This window comes from Marmota flaviventris, chromosome 3 (assembly GCF_047511675.1).
Source record: "Marmota flaviventris isolate mMarFla1 chromosome 3, mMarFla1.hap1, whole genome shotgun sequence".
In the NCBI taxonomy this organism is placed as follows: domain Eukaryota; kingdom Metazoa; phylum Chordata; class Mammalia; order Rodentia; family Sciuridae; genus Marmota; species Marmota flaviventris.
The window spans coordinates 74,015,432-74,032,488 of record NC_092500.1 but is presented as its reverse complement, the minus strand read 5'-3'; the positions used below and the strand labels follow the sequence as shown (position 1 = coordinate 74,032,488).

At 39.1% G+C, this 17,057-nt stretch overlaps 1 protein-coding gene across 1 annotated transcript in view; it reads right to left on the bottom strand.

Moving 5' to 3' along the window:
- The window catches only part of LOC114091640 (prothymosin alpha-like), a 93,783-nt gene extending 77,345 nt beyond the window's left edge, over positions 1-16,438 (bottom strand). The window contains exon 1 of the mRNA XM_027934092.2: positions 16,334-16,438. Coding sequence (XP_027789893.2) covers positions 16,334-16,438 — 105 coding nt within the window. The remainder of the gene's footprint in view (positions 1-16,333) is intronic.
- Between the last annotated feature and the right edge of the window lie 619 nt (positions 16,439-17,057).

The following is a 17,057-nucleotide window of genomic DNA, read 5'->3' as shown; positions in this document are numbered from 1 at the left end:
ATTTGGGAACTCAGTCCCTTTCAAGAATGAAGGCTTGCATCATTCTACCTAGGGAGGAATCTTCACCAGCTAAGTTACTAGCTTAAGATGAAGGCTACATTAAATAGACAGTGGGAGAGGCAAGTTGCAGATATCAATGATGGCCGCACAATCAATTGCAAAAACCTGACTGCTTTCACTGTCTCTGCTCATGAAGTACACATTGCTAATGTTTCTCCCTGCTCCTCGTTCCTTTATTATTCAAGTTAAGTACCTCTGTTGGTGGTTAATAGTTTAGTATTTGAGTTATACAATATTCAGAGAGATACAGATATGATTACTACAGGAAATCTCCTCCTTAGGGGAGAAGGCAATACAGTCAACATTTATTTGAAAGACAATTGCATATTAGGCAGAAGCACAAAGCTCTTATGGTTGGTTAGAAGGTTGTTTACACTGTTTAGCCAAGAAGATGGACTGTACCAGTTTTTACCTCTTGTGTCTGAGCTCCAGGTCCTTCTCTGTTCTAATGCTGCACACTCATTCCCTAAACCTGCTTGCCAGCTGGCAATCTATCAGGTTCTGCTAATGGGAGGAACCAGAGGGACTGGAAGATGGGAAGAGTAGAGAAAGGATGATCCTCCTGTTTCAGTTCATTTTTTTAATGCTTCAGCAGATGCAGAATCTTGGCTCTGCCTCCAGCTTCCTCAATACTCATAGTGCCAGCCTTCCCATGCCCCTTCAGTGGTACCTGCCATAGTGAAGCTGGTCATCCTTTGCAGTTCTGCATTCAACATGCTATGCTTTCTCGCCCACTGAGCCAGGCCCCTCAATGGTCTGCATCCACCAGACCATGCCCTCTCCTCCAAAGTTTAAGCACCTGTTAGGCCACACCCCTCCTTCTAGGTCCAGAACTCATCTGACTGTGCCCCCTCTTCAGAATTCTGAACAATAATGAAGGGTCTCCAGGTTTGGATAACCCACCTCTTCCTTTTCATTTCCTGGTTATAGATTAGTTATTGATTCCTGCCGTTACAAATAACAAAGCCACCTTAGCACCCCTTCCAATGTTGTGCAATTAAGTACCTCTGTAAAATCCCCTTTACTTTAATGTCTACTTTGTTGGGAGGTTGTTTTGTTGTTTTGTTGTTGTTGTTGTTGGGGTTTGTGTTTGGTTTTGTTTGGCTTTTTCTCTGAATGAACCCTGATTGATACAGAGGAGAGCAGATTTGGAAAGAAAACTGATGAATACCACCATCCAATGCATTGTCACTCCATTCATTCAGCCATTTATTCTTCCACTCATTCAACATGTATTGAATACTTACTAGACACTTGCCCAGGCTTTTGTGCTATAAAGTCCCCAGGAAAGACATGGCTTCTCCCAGTCAGCAAACAACTTAGAATCTAGGAGAGGGAAAAAAAAGCAATGAGACCTGCAGAAGCAAGAGACCATAGTGGTGGTAAGGGATTCACTGACTTCAGTCAATGATGGAGGAAAGGTTGGGAACAGCTATGAGAATCAGTGACATCTGAACAGAAACACAAAGTGTGAGCAGGAAGTTAACAAGGTACAAAAAGGAAGCTGAGAAAGAGGAGTCCTGGGTAGAGGGAATGCAAGGGAAAAGGCATTTAGGAAAATGTGGCTAGCTTAGTCTTCCAATATGGATAGAGCTATGGTTTCAGAGAGGGGAAGATGGATGGGGAGATGATGGTGAGGAAGATAAAGAGGCCAGGCTGGCTGAGAAAACTGAGGCTGATGTGCAGCAGTGGGGTGAGCCTGAGGACCCTGAAGACCGTTAAAGTTCCCTCTTCTGTTCCCTCTTGTGTTTCATTCTGTGTTGGGCACAAATTGGTCTTCTGATCCATGGAAAAGGAATGGAGTGTGGTGAGAATCCCTTACTCAGCTCTGCAACCTCAATCCAAAAGCCCCAATCACAGCTCTTCCCAAGTCAATTGGCTCACCTACAGGGTGCCTGGTTTCCTCTCAGATTGGGCTCCTACCTCCCAATTTCCTTCTAGATCTCTCTCTTCTGTCTTTCCTGGGCTTTCCCTCTGGGTCTTTCTTCCTAATGCAGAGTAACTTCTTTCTTCCTAATGCAGAGTAACTTCTCTCTCTCTCTCTCTCTCTCTCTCTCTCTCTCTCTCTCTCTCTCTTCTTCCAAATGTGTATCATTACCCCTCACATTTGGCTTCCAATTACCAGGCCCAGTTACTCCTGCCAGAGTGATGTTGGAGGCAGAAAGGGAATCCCTGGGTGACCTGGTAGGTATCCCAATCCCAGCAAGAGAGTGAACCCTTCTAATTATTACTTAGTAAAAGTTATTTGTAAACAGAATAAAACTTATTATCATAAATAATTTTAAAATCCACTTCAAATGTAGCTTTTGAAGTTATGGGATTCTTTTTTTATGTAAAGAATGTGATTCATGTAGTAATAAAATTTTCCCAGTGGAATTCTGTGGTATTTTCCACCATAACCACACAAACTATACTATGCAATCAATATCTGGAGATTCTCATCATACTATCAGAAGGCACAACAGTCATTCTCTGACTTAAAATCTAGACCAAAAGCACAACTACACAATTATTTTATCATGTTACAAATAGCATCACTGAAATAAAATACAAAACTATATGGACAAAAATAAGTCTATTTCTTTCTTGTGACCTCACTCTTGGTCTTCCTCAACCTGTAAACTCTGTATTATCAAGTGCAATGGAATGATGTGTATATTTTTTGTATTTTCCATCTTTTCTACAATGCAAACTTAAACCTTTTGTAACTATGCAGTAGAGACTTTGAATGAACTGTTCAAAAATCTGAGGATATCTGGAAAACCTATGGATCAGCCTTCCCAGTATATATTTGCACAACGAATTCAGGAGACTTCTTAGAGCCAAGAGTTATAGTTTTCATCCAGTAAATAAGCCTTGGTCCTCAGAAAGGAGGGATAATCCTGAGCCCATCATGAATGACGTGGGTCCTTGGATATGTCTTTCAACTTTGCTTTTATATCTGAGTTCTCAGAAGAAAGACTGGCTAAGATAAAATCTCACATTTCTATCTTCTTTATAATCTTGGAGCACAAGTAGGTTTACAACTCCTCTAATTAGGTATAACACAAGGACAAGATTTCTTCTCCCATTCATAACAGAACTGCTTTGGCACTTGAAAGAAACTAGAAAGAGATCATGTTGCCCCCAAAAAAGGATGTTGAGTCTGGGAGTTCCAGAAATGGACACCTGAAAAGGGAAGGGACTCTCTGAAGAGCCAGCAGTACTGCAGCATGGTTCTTGCAGAAGAGGTAAAAATGCCCACTCAATGGGAGCAATGCCAGGTGGGCCCAGCAGTAATGTCCTAAAAGCATTGGGCACAATGGCAAGCCTGGCAAACACAGTAAACTGGCCAAAGGAAAACAGTGCCAGGAGAAGACAAATGGAACCCACCAAGCCAGGTGGAAACATGTGACACACTCCTGGGAACTCCCAGAAATAAGCAGAAAGAAATTTCACAAGGCTATAGAAAGAGTTAGTAAGACACAGATAAGGTGAGTTTGTATCCCAATCACAGAAGCCATTTAAACATTTTCTTCTGGATTTAAATGCCAGTTGAGTGAATATGGAATATGATAGAAAATGAGAGCACCACATAAATATAACATAAAGATATTGTGTCCACCTAAAAACTAAAAAATAAATATCTTAAAAAAAAGAAAATGAGAGCCAGCTATTCATGCACTCTCTAACCGTGGTACAAACTGCCTTAAGAAACTTCCTGGGTGCTCGTCCTTGTTCTATCCTCTATAGCACTGTCTTTTCAGACAATGTTTTATGGATTACTGGGGTTCAACTGAAGGTGCCCCAGAGGGGAAGTGGACATCTAGGGGAAGAGCACTGTGTAGTTCCTTAAATGATTTTGCTTGTTAAAGGGGGGTTTTCTCAACAGACACTAGTATTGCGGTATATATATACATGGCGGTATAACCAATGTGATCCTGCAATCTGTACACATGGAAAAATGAGAATTCATACCCCATTTGAATCAAATGTATGATATGTCAAGATCATTGTATTGTCTTGAGCAACTAATAAAAAGGGGGGGGGGGTTCTCAACTTAAAACAAAGTCAGTGCTCTATAGCAATATAAAACAACTCATTTCTTCAAAACAATAACCCTCTAAGCACTTGAAGACAGGTGTCACAGCTCTGTTTAATCTCCTTCCTGAGGCTCAACACTGCAGACATCTGCTCCTCACTAGGGTGACTTTGGAGTCCTCGTCATGGCAGTTGTTTCCTTAGGCAGCCCTCTCGTTAATCCACGTCCTTTTGAATAAGTGTGTGGCTGAATCAAAATGCGCAGACCAACTCAGATGTGTTGTTTTAAAAGAAAAATTAAACTTTCCAGATAAATCTTTCTTCTTATTTGAAATATAGACTGTTCTGGTCAATACACGTTTCCATAACAGTAATTACTCACACACAATTGATTGGTTAAGAGGAAAATGTGTCCCCCAAAGTTCAGATGTTGGAAACTTAATCCCCAATACAACAGAGGTGACTAGATCATGAGGACTCTTTGCTCATGCATGGATTAACATCATTTTCAAGGGAGTGGACTAGTTATCACAGAAGTGGGTTCCTAATAAAAAGACTGAGTTTGGCTCCCCTCCCTCTTGCTCTGGCCTCACCCTGCCCTTCTGCTTTCCTCCATGGACGATGCAGAATGAAGACCCTCACCAGATGCCAGCACCATACTCTTGGACTTCTCAGCCGTCAGAATCGTGAGCCAAATGAATTAATATTCATTATAAATTACTCAGCCTTTGGTATTCTGTTACAGTAGAATAAAAAGGACTAAGACAGATGATGTCAGTATCATGCAGAAGTTGCTTTGTTCATACATGATTTCAGCTAGGCAAGGGGAGCAGAATTAGCAAAAACTGAATTACAAACCTCAGCAGGAAAGGAAAATACCCTCTGCTCAACAAAAGCACAGATAGAAGCCTTTTTAATCTGCCTTTTAAGAAAATTTAAAATAGGCATCTACCAAAGAATTGTTTTCTTAAAAAAAAAAAAAAACAAGCGTCTACACTGGGGCTTCTTCCCCACCCTCAGAACTCTGATCCCAGCTGCCTTTGTCTAAGCTCATGCTTTTGCACAATTGCTTCCATGATGTTTTTTTTTTTTTTTCCCCCTCTGAGGCAGTTTGAAGCCACTGGTCTGCCTGCCTGCCAGGGCAGTCCACAATACCCCTCGGATACACATGAGAAGGTATTGTTAGCACTTTGATTACTTGGTTATATAGGTTTATGAATGGTTTGCCCCTAAACATATTTTTACTACAAACCCAACTATTCTTCCTGAACAATTTTATAGACTGAAAGATTTTTCATGTGGAGTTATAACAGAAAGGCCTACAGACTCATTCAAGTCAATATTTCATCACTTCAAAGTTTAAACTCCCCATAAGGGTGTCTTTTCCCTCTCAAAGTAATTTATAACCTCAATCCCATCATTCCCAAAATAGTTTGGAAGTTCAAAGACAGTGTTTGTGTATCCTAATGGCAGTGGGGATGGAAAGGGTCCCTGATCATCTTCATTTATCTGGGTCCTTCCTGTCCTCTGTTGATATGTCCCTTCCCATCTAGTCTCTAGCCCTCTGGGCTGGCACTGGGGTGCACAATCCTTCATGGTGTCTCTAGCCCTTGTGTGAGCTAGAGGAAAACGATGGTGCTTCCTCTTCCTCAACTGCAAAGTGCCAGTCATGTTCTCTCCTCCACCTGATCCCAGACCATGCCTGGTCCATAACTCCCAGTCCTTCACCATTCTTCCTGTGGAAGATGCGGGACTCTCCTTACACTCCTCATCTGTGCAAAACAGAGCCCATGAAGGACTCTATCCCTGGCCGATTGATCTGGGCACCTGCCCCTACCACCTTTGCTTTTCTGCTTTGACCCATGTAAACAAGGCATGGCAAGGACTTTTGTTACATCTTATCATCCACCCTCTTATCATTCTATCTGGAAATTACTGTACTTTATGCATCAGCTGTAAAGGATTTCATGTTTGAAATCTCCTTTGTGTCTCAGTGGAGGCTGGTTTTCAAGATTATATTCTATATAATTTTAAAGAAGGTCAAATTTAAGTCTCAAAACTGGAATATATATAATTTCATATGTATGTATTTTCCCATCATTCTAGGTTATTTTCCCTTCAACTATTGTCAGTGATTTGGATGGAGGGGCTATGGGGCAATGAGTAACTCAAAAACAGCAGGATTCAAGTTACTTTGGCTTAATATTGTTAAAAATTTCATCAAGGTTTCACTTGATGTCCTGAACTGACCATGTAGGTTTGAGTAGCATAAAGCTTAGTGAGACTAGGACCTGGAATGAGCTGAACTCCATAAAGTACACCGCTTTTTTTCAGGCTTATCATGTTTTAAGTCATGTAACCAAGTTAAAAGAGGAGATGCTGTCCACATGTGGCTCCCCAGGGTCACACCTGGGAAGTCTTCTGAGTCAGGGATGCTCCTCTCACCTGCTGCTTCCACCCCTGTGTGGCTATAATGTCTCTATTGCTTTTATTTATCCTATCTCCTTAGGCCTCGAAAGTTTTTCTTGCTCAAAGAAGTTCCCTGCAACTACCAAGCACAGAAAACAAATGAAGCAATCTTTCCCAGCAGATGGCTGGGCCCCAAGCCTCGCCACGCTAGACATCTTGGCCAAGGTACACCTGCTCCCTTCCAGAGGAAGGCCAACCGCCCCACTGAAGGCAGCCGGCCAGTGTGTTCTGCTCCCCACCGAGAACCACCTCCTAGTGCCTTTGCCCTCTCCTTTCCTTGGCAATGTGATAAAATGTTTCTGCTATTTTTTTCTTTGTATTCAATTAATAAACTTCTGAAAGAGGGGTTTAACCTCCAGAAAGGGCTATACAATGGCAAACATACTAAAATTGTCCTGTGTACAAGTTCCACAACTTGTACAAAGGATAGATTTTGACTACATATACCTGGTCTCATGTGCACATGGTAAAATGGCCACTGGTCTGCCAGCCTACCAGGGCAGTCCATAATACCCCTGAGATGCACATGAAGGTATTGTTAATGCTCTGGTTACTCAGTTATGTAGGGTTATGAGTGGTTTTCCCTTAAACGTATTTTTACTACAAACCTAGCTATTCTTCCTGAACAATTTTATAGACTGAAGGGACTGGGAAGGATGGGGTGAAGGTTTACCCAGGCCTCTGAGCAAGTCTGGAGATACCGTATTTTATTCTTCCTAAATCAGCCTCATGTAGTCTGTGCTCCACACTAAGCTAGAATGATCGTTTTAAGAGTGCAAATTCTGTCACATACCATCCCCTTCCTCAAAACTGTCAATGGCTTCTCATCAAACTTACAACCTATCTGATGTGCTATTACATGGTAGTGTGATAATATGTAACAGTAAGGTACTTAAAGTACTGTAGATTTCAAAAAACAAGAAGAAAGGATTTTGAAAGTTTTCACCATAAAGAAATGAGGAATGTTTGAGGAGATAGACACATTTAACCTTATTTTACATTACACAGTGTATACATGTAACAAATGTCATGTTATCCCATTCATATATAAAATTTTAGTTTTTTAAAAAAAATTTTAGTTGTAGATGGACATAATATCTTTATCTTATTTATTTATTTTTATGTGGTACTGAGGATTGAACCCAGTGCCTCACACATGCAAGGCAAGCACTCTGCCACTGAGCTATAATACCAGCCCAATCTTTATGTTTTTATATAACACTGTAAAATAATTTTTTAAAAAAGCACAACATAACTAACCTCCTTACTCTGGATCATGAGATCAAACATTTTCCAAGCCCACTCTCTTTCTGACTTCAGCTACTCGTGATTCCTTGTCCACTGGCTGTCTGCTGCTCCCTGACCCACCATATGTGTTCCTGTCTCAGGGCCTCTGCTCTTGAGCTTGCCTCTTCCTGGAACACACTCCCTTCAAGACTCTTTGCTCACTTCCTCACATGAAGGAAGAATTTCCACTGAGTAATATTTTTCATCTACTAGACAAAAGAAATACCTAATAGTTCCCCATATTAAGTCCAGCCCAAACTACCTAATAAGTACTTATGCCCTAACAATTTAATAGTTATTCGAAGAAATTGACATGCATAAATTGAAAGGAAAAAATGTGGCTTTATTTCCTTTACAAATGACATAATCTCTTACTGCATCCCTTTCCTAGGGCTATTCCTATGGTAACAGATTACCACAAACTTCTGGATTAAAATAACAGCAATGGATTTTCTCAATCCTAGAGGCCAGAAATCTGAAATAAAGGTGTCACTAGAGGATTTCTCCCTCCAGAGGCACTAGAGAGCAAATTCATCCCATGTCCTTCTAGCTTCTGCCAATGTGGTAATCATAAGCATTCCTTAGTCTATAGACACATCACTCAACCTCTGCCTCCATCTTTATATCCCCTTCTCTGCAAGGCTCTGGGTCAAACTCCCTCTGCCTCTCTCTTATAAGGATACATTTAATTCTATTTTGGACCCATTGACATAATCATCTCAAATCCTTAACTAAATTACATCTTTTTTAATATAAGATAATATTTACTTTTGTGCCATATGAGGTAATATTCACAAGTTCCAGGGATTAGGAAGGGAATATATGCTTTCTGCCTACTACTCGGACTAGTGGGGTGTAACTGTTGGGCACAGAACAACACCTCCAACTTTGAGTCATATTTGGTCCTGCCACCTACCCTCCTCCTCAGTACTTGATTATTGCAAAAGCAACAACCAAAAACTCAGCAAAGATGAGTCACCAGTGAAAGGCAAATAGCATGGTCTACTTTGAAACTGTGAGCACTAGCACAGGCTGATAGTTTGTGCAGTATCTAATAGATATTGAATATTACTGAGTTCATTTCCCTCAAAATTTTAAGAGTCTGAACAACCTGTGAGCTCACTTCAGCAGTCCACAGCACTTTGGAACATGGTTTGGGAACAGTGGCTTTAAGGCGTTTGTTCAAATGTCACTCCTCCGAAAGGCTATTGCTTGCAGTCACTGTCCAATCACTATTATGCCATTACTCTCTAACTATTCACTCTGCCTTATTTTTTAACAACACTAACACCCCTTATATTACATTGCACATTTATTATCTACTTCTCTACCATGATATGAGTTCCATGAGCACAAGATTTCATATTCTGTATCTTATGCCCCTGAAACAGTGCCTGGCACAGAGCAGGCACTGAAGAAATAGCACTGAGTGATGAATAAGCATTAGGAAAGGACACCTGGGGTCTTCACATCCTAACACATAAAACTAGGTCTTCTCCATGTGCTTCTGAGGTATATATTTTCTTTACTTTTTTGTTGTTGTTGTTTGCACAGGGGATTGAACCCAGGGGTATTTAACCACTGAGCTACATCCCCCCAGCCCTTTTATTTATTTGTTTGTTTGTTTGTTTGGGGGACAGGTTCTCACTAAGTTGCTTAAGGCCTCACTAAGTTGCTGAGGTAGGCTTTGAACTTGCGATCCTCCTGCCTCAGCCTCCTGAGCTTCTGGGATTATAGGCTCATGCCACCATGCCTGGCTCTCAGGTATATATTTTCTAATTTTATTCATTTACATATTTAGAAAGTATATAATTCTGGAGTACAAAGCCTTTTTAAGTTTTTTCAACAATATAAAATTCATTTCTCTGAATTGTGACTATAGGACAGTGATTGATTTCATAGTAATGAAGTAAAAATATTACAGTTACCCTGACAATTTTGTGACATTGTAGAAGTGACATTCAAGATCCAATGAAAGAACAGTTGGAAGATCATATTACAGGAAAACTAGGAGAGAGATCGCTGTTTCTATGAAGTTGAGAATCTCTGACTGATTTCCCTGATAGCCTTTCTTCTATATCCTTAAATATTGTGGTTTCCCTCTCAGGAGGGGCTTGACTATCAGAGAGCTCAGGCCTGATAGTCAGATTTCAGATTTCCTTTGGGGTTGAAATCGAGTTTTATGAAGTTTTAAAAGCTAATTAATACCCGGCATTGTCTTACTTTTAACAGCTGATTTCATTTTAAATGAAGTAAGTGTCCATTTTTTATTAGCCTTGATTTCATTAGAACCAATATTATATATGACAGAGAGGGACGTCCTCAGGTTAGGGACTGGCAGACTTGCTCACGCATCTTTTGACTGTGTCTCCTTAAAATGACAGGTGGGAAATATATGAAATGAATTAATTAATCAGTGACAAAATGAAACCAAAATGGCATTTTGCCTTCAGTACTGAACTCTGCAAGCCCAAGGACTAAACCAATAAAAGTACGTCCTTGGCCTAACAAGGAAAGATGGGTGCTTGGCAAGGTTGCTGGGACCTGAGAGAAAAGTCAAGTTTGGGGTAGACCTGGACCTTCAGGAGAGACAAAAATGAAAAATAACAAAATAATAATGAAAAAGGAGAGGAGCTAGGGAGTGCAGCAGACTAAAATACTTAAGACCCAGAGTCCAGCTGCCTTCTTCAGGTGCCCTACAAGAAAATCTTCTGTATAACTACCTAGACTCTGCAGTTGGGCATCTTCAAAAAGAGGCCTTCTTGGGTGCAGAACAACCTATGCCAGCTACCTGCACCAACCAGGAGAGTGCTCTACATGGGAACGTGAATGAACCCAGCACCGAGAAAACCCAAAAGACAGGAGAAGAGAGACTAAGGTGAACAGCAACAAAGAATCAACAAGTCCCAGAGACTGTGGAAGAGAGATAGATGTTAAAAATAATTAATATCCCAAAAAATATTCAAGAAGAAACTTCATTCTTAATACAAAGACAGGCTGCTACCAAAAAAAGGAACAAATCAAGAACAAAAAAAAATTAGAAATAGAATGGCCAGTTTAAAATAAAGCCTTGATGAGTAATCTAAAATAGTTGCATATGGGGTAAAAGATACACAGAGTACAGATGAAGAAATCCTCCAGAATGGAGGATAGAAGGACAAAATAATGGAAAATGTGAGAGAAAGAAGTCAGGAGAGATAAATTTTGAAATTTCAATGCTTATTTGGTAAGTTCCAAAAATGAAATATATATATACAAATAAAAGGGCAAAATAAAACCACATAAAAGGAATAAAAAAGGAAATTGGCCAGAATTCCAAAAGTCAAGATCTTAAGATCTGTACAGCCAACCCTCTCCAACTGAAATTTCAAGGTAGGATGAACTACAGGTCTGAGAAACATTCAAAAGCAAAAAGAACATAGGCCAGCAAAGAAAGGAGGCCCAGTCAGTACAAAATAGGGAGAAAATAATAGAAAAGTTCACCTGAATCTTTCGTATTCAACCAAACAACAAACCAAGTATGAGGATTTAAAAAAAAATAGTTTTCAATGCAGAATATCACAGTTTAAAACCTATGCTCCTAACTTGAATGAAAAAATACTCAAACATATATGCCAGCAAAACTTTAAAAATAAATAAATAAATACAATTTTAAAACACCTCATAAGTAAAGACCTAGAACAGGAACAAGAGAAACTCTGACACAGAAACAGTAAAAGTGGTAAGATGGAAAACACAAGAAATTCCTTTGATTTCCCAACTCTGAAATTCTTTCTTTTTTATTAATTTTTTCATTTATATATGACAACAGAATGCATTACAATTCTTATTACACATATGGAGCGCAATTTTTCATATCTCTGGTTGTATACAAAGTATATTCAACCTATTCATGTCTCTATACATGTACTTTGGATGATAATGTCCATCACATTCCACCATCATTTCTAAACCCATGCCCCCTCCTTTCCCTTCCCACTCCTTTGCCCTATCTAGAGTTCATCTATTCCTCTCATGCTCCTCCTTCCTACCCCATTATGAATCAGCCTCCTTATATCAGAGAAAACATCCAGCATTTGGTTTTTTGGTATTGGCTAACTTCGCTTAGCATTACCTTCTCTAACTCCATCCATTTACCTGCAAATGCCATGATTTTATTCTCTTTTATTGTTGAGTAATATTCCATTGTGTATATATGCCACATTTTCTTTATTCATTCATCTACTCACAGGCATCTAGGTTGGTTCCACAGTTTAACTATTGTGAATTGTGCTGCTACAAACATTGATGGGCTATGTCCCTGTAGTATGTTGTTTTCGAGTCCTTTGGGTATAGACCGAGGTTCATTTCAAATAGCAAACATCTAATTTTCTTGTTTATTTTGCCATTCACCTGCATCAAATTGTTCTGTTTAATTCTGTGGAAAATAATAGTTATATAATAATAAAATGTTAATTATTCTTATTTTAGAATCAGCCTATAGACAGAATATAAAGGATGTAATTAAAGTACTGAAATACAAAACAGATGTAGATGCTACAAATAATGTATAATAATAAAAATAGTAAATAATATATAATAATAAAAATAGTAAATAATGTATAATAATAAGAATAAAATCTGAGAAGCTTTCCAGCAGAGTTCCATATGGCCAGTCCGCTATCCCAAAACCCCACTATTAGGTAATATGTTAAGTTTAGATGTGGAAGGCATTGGCTGAAATGTGCAGTGATGTGGAAGAGCAATATAAAATTGATATTTAACCCTTTGCTACAGGGTTAAGGATTTAGCATAAATTGGTCAATCAGATTAGTGTGTGATAAGGTTGCACAAAGTTAATTGGGGCACTGGTTTAAAGGCCAGTGGGACAGTAAAAGGGAGGACTAGAAAGAACACCCCATTTGGAACCAACAAGATACCATAGAATCATTTAACATCTAAGAGAAAAAAGGGAAGAAGTTATCTGTTTTCACACTATTCCTTTGGGTCAGCCCTGACTGTAAACCTTGATGAAGCTAAGCCTCTATTTGAGGTTTAAACATCACATTTCAGGCTATTTCACAAAAACATGTCATTGATGTGCTACACAGACCTCTAATATAAAGCTTTATCCAATCATCCTCAGAAAGTAGGGCAAAAGTAATCAGTCTATTTAGGAACAGCAGGATCCATAGAGACCAGAGGCAGGAATGTTTTGTAAATATCAAAGCTGACCTAAAAACACATTTAACAATGAATCTTTCATAAGAATAATGACTATCAGAGGTACCACATGAGGTATTGAAATACTATTCACCCAATGTCAGATAATTGCTATAAATGCCTTAAAGAATCAAAATATTTACTGGCCTGTTAGTATGTTGGTTTTAGTATAATTGTGTAAGGTCATTTGCATAGACTTCTTTATAGTTTATAGCCTTTATTCTTTCAAAATTTATTTCAGCTCATATGTAGCTCACAATACCATATGTGTGTACAAACAGCTAGATCCATATGAGGCCACTCAGCACAGAAAGAAAACAGGTATAAACAAAAAACAAGAGTGCTAATGTAAATAACATGGGCTCTCTCGAATGAGAAAATGTATTAGTAAATGGACTGAAATGTTCATCATCCATATTTAACCTAATGCATCAGAAAAAGTTAAGTGCTAAGAAAATTTGATTTTGCAATCTTAGCAAAAACTATGCATTGACTTAATGCATGAGGAAAGAAACAGAAGAACCTTGCTACCAAATGCAAACAAAAAGGAGAATTCCCCCCAAGCCATCAACAAGTTGACAAGCCAGGATGAGTCAGATGGCTGACTCAACCATCTTAGCCACAATCCAATTCTCCTCAGGCTTCCTGTGGGCCTGTGATGACATCCTTCCAGTCCCTCACAGGTGCCCCTGGGGTTCATCATGAGCCTGCTTTCTTTTCTCCCTCAACTTGCTCATCTTAAAATCCGAATTCTTATAGTATAAATCTGTAAGAGAATAGAATATCTGATTGGCTGACCCAATCAATAATACACAACTCAAGGCGAGAACAACTTTTATTCCTCCATTGTTTCTATTTCCTTTGATTTTTTCATTTTGAACACAAACAGAACATTTTTTTTTTATTAGCCCATCCTCTGTACAAAAAGAATGACAAAGAGTTTTTTAATTTGCCACTATTGGACTAATATGTGCCCAAGTGTCTCTGACTCTTTCCTTCAACAATATCTCCCTGAATAGGGTCTGAATTTGTGGGTTATCTTTATTGGATAATTCACCACTCACCAATGCCAGTATTTCATGAGAATACGATAGGCCTACTAATTACAGATCTAGAGCATTCATTAAATTATTCTGAAACATGACAAGCACCCCTCTATAACATAAAATAAGGGACAGTGCATATATCCAGGCCTGCTTACTTAGTGGTAATATGGATTTTAGTGTGCACTTGTCACCCACTTTAGGTTCTCGTTATTGTCCCGCTTGCCCTAATTCAGTGATGTATCATTTTCCTGCATTTGTCTAAATCAGTTCAGCAGCAGATAAATCAAAGCTTTTCTTGCCCTTGCCCTTCCAAGCTGTTCAAATCATCCATCTGACCATGGAAAAAAAGGGTGTAATCACTTGCTCAGGAGAAGAAAATATCTGCATAAACTCCATGGCAAACCATTTCTGCATCAATGTGTGCAAAAACACACGCCCACGCTTTCACTTACGCATACATGCTGACCAAATGCACCTTGGAGCAGATTCTGAAGGGACAACATCAAAGTCACAAGACATTGCTCATTTTTTCTATTAGAAAAAAAGCCAGTTTCAATTCTCTTCTTTTAAGAAAAGAGATATATATTCTCTCTAAAAAGAAGAGAGTGTATATCCAACATTTCAAAAGCCATATAAGATCCTATTTTTATATCCTTGTGAGCTGTAGGAGCTGAAAATTAATTGCTTCTTTAACTGGCAAATCCTCTGTCAGACAATGTGCCCCAGCATTCAGAGTCCTAACACATTTTTCTCTTTGAGGGAGAATCGTACACCAGGAAAGACCTCCTGGGTGGACCTAAAGAATACAGCACCCCCTCATGCCCCTTTCATTCCCTTTTTTTCAACCCACACACTTTTTGATATTTTATTTTACTTTTTTTTTGTATTTAGAGATTTTATCTCTTCTTATAGGAAGCATATTATTGGAAAAGAAAAAAAATGGAAAGCTCAAGGGATGTGACTGTGACAGGGAGAGAAAAGAGCACTTGGAGTTTCCACTGCAGCCTTCAGCTGCCCTTCGGGAGGTTGCACTAAGAAACAGAGGTATATGGTCCTTTTCCAACAACTCTCTCAGGACAGGGGCTGTGTCAGCCCTTCATTCTGCATAGAATTTGCCCTGTTGCCCTTACTTGCTAGTGTGTCCTTCACATTCTGCAGAAAAGCATGCAAAACTCCTTTTTCTTTTTTCTTCCAGAAATTAATAAAGTAAATGGATGGAGGTCTTCCCATGTTCTGAAGAGGTTAAAACCTAATACACAACTCAAGGTGGGAACAACAAATTCATTCTCAAAAATGAATTTTCTGTGGGGATGTGGCTCAAGCGGTAACCCGCTTGTCTGGCATGCGTGCGGCCCAGGTTCGATCCTCAGCACCACATAAAAATAAAGATGTTGTGTCCACCGAAACTAAAAAATAAATATTAAAAAAATTCTCTCTCTCTCTCTCTCTCAAAAAAAAAAATGAATTTTCTGTGGGCCTAGTACTGAATCCAAGTTGTGCTATGTAAACTTTCTAGTAGGACTTTGATCTTTCTCTGGAGGCAAAAATGAACAGAACATGGTTGTACATTCAAGTATTTCCATCTATAATTTTATTTAAAATAACACTTCTTTTTCCCACCCTGCCCACTCTTTAAATTTTCAAGACAATTACTCTTTATTTCAGCTATGAACTCAGCTTTTTAAAAATTATTTTTATTAGTTACTGATGGACCTTTATTTATTTATTTGCTTATATGTGGTACTGAGAATCAAACCCAGTGCCTCAAACATGCTAGGCAAGTGCTCTACCACTGAGCCACAACCCCAGCCCTGAACTCAACTTCTTGAAGTGAGTTGATAAAAGCGATGTCATGCAATTTCTCTAATAACATCTTCACACAATGTATCTGTGCTGGGCACACAAACATGTGCACAAACACAAGCACCCCTACCCTGGTTTTGGAAGGCCTTCTTGATTCTGTATGGTTTCATCAATATTTTTCAGATCATTGCCTCTGAGTTATTCCCTTCATATGCTAACTGTGTCTTCTCTCTTTTTAGTCTAATAAATTGTGTCCTCATATTTTACCAGCCATCATTCAGAGTAGACAAACCCTAGGTGATCCTAGAGGTTCACTTCTTCCTTGGATTTGGTAGCTTAGAAAAAAGTTGACTTAACAGATCTGAGTGAATGCAAGAAGAATAGAAGAACAAATCACTAGGATTCACTGGGCTGCAGAGGTTTTCTCTTTCAGGAAAGCCACTTACCTGCTCAGGGAGCCTGTGAGGTTCATACATGTAGCCTGATCCTCCGGTGCCCATCATGTGCACAGCATCACAGGTCCAGGGTTCCTCTTGTGGAACACTGGCCATGGTGTATGGCAGTGTATCCATGCTCAGCATAAGCCATGGGATGGCAAGGTTTTAAGGAATTATGTGTAATTCTCTGCTTGTGCATTTTTCCTCAATAAAATTGATTATATCTTCATCACCAGTGATTCTGGTGATGTACTTCCTATTCCTTCTTGCACAAATATTCCAATCTTTAGTTGGTGCCTCTGTAGTTGACTCCTCATGAAGCATTCCTCATGGTCTAGAGCAATGGTTTATAAGCCACATTGCAAATATTTGTCAGGCAAACATATTAATAATATTAATACACATGTCACATGATGACCTTGTTTCTGCTTTGAATCATTTTCTGGTGACATCCCTCAGAAGGAAATCAAGGCAAGCCCTGTTTTTATAAGAGTAGGGTGATTTTGAACACAAGACTAAATAAATGAACAGTATAGGTTTTGTTCTGCCATCATTGTGCACAGATTAAGAATATTTATTTTTGGCTATAAAGATTTTACCCTTGATCTTCCTGTCCTAGTTGACTTGTTCTCTTGACTTAAGATAAGCATATGTGTGTTAGAGGTAGGGTGGGAAGATAAGAATATGCGGGTAATGATTCTAACATTCTTTAAATTTGTCAAAGCAATTATTT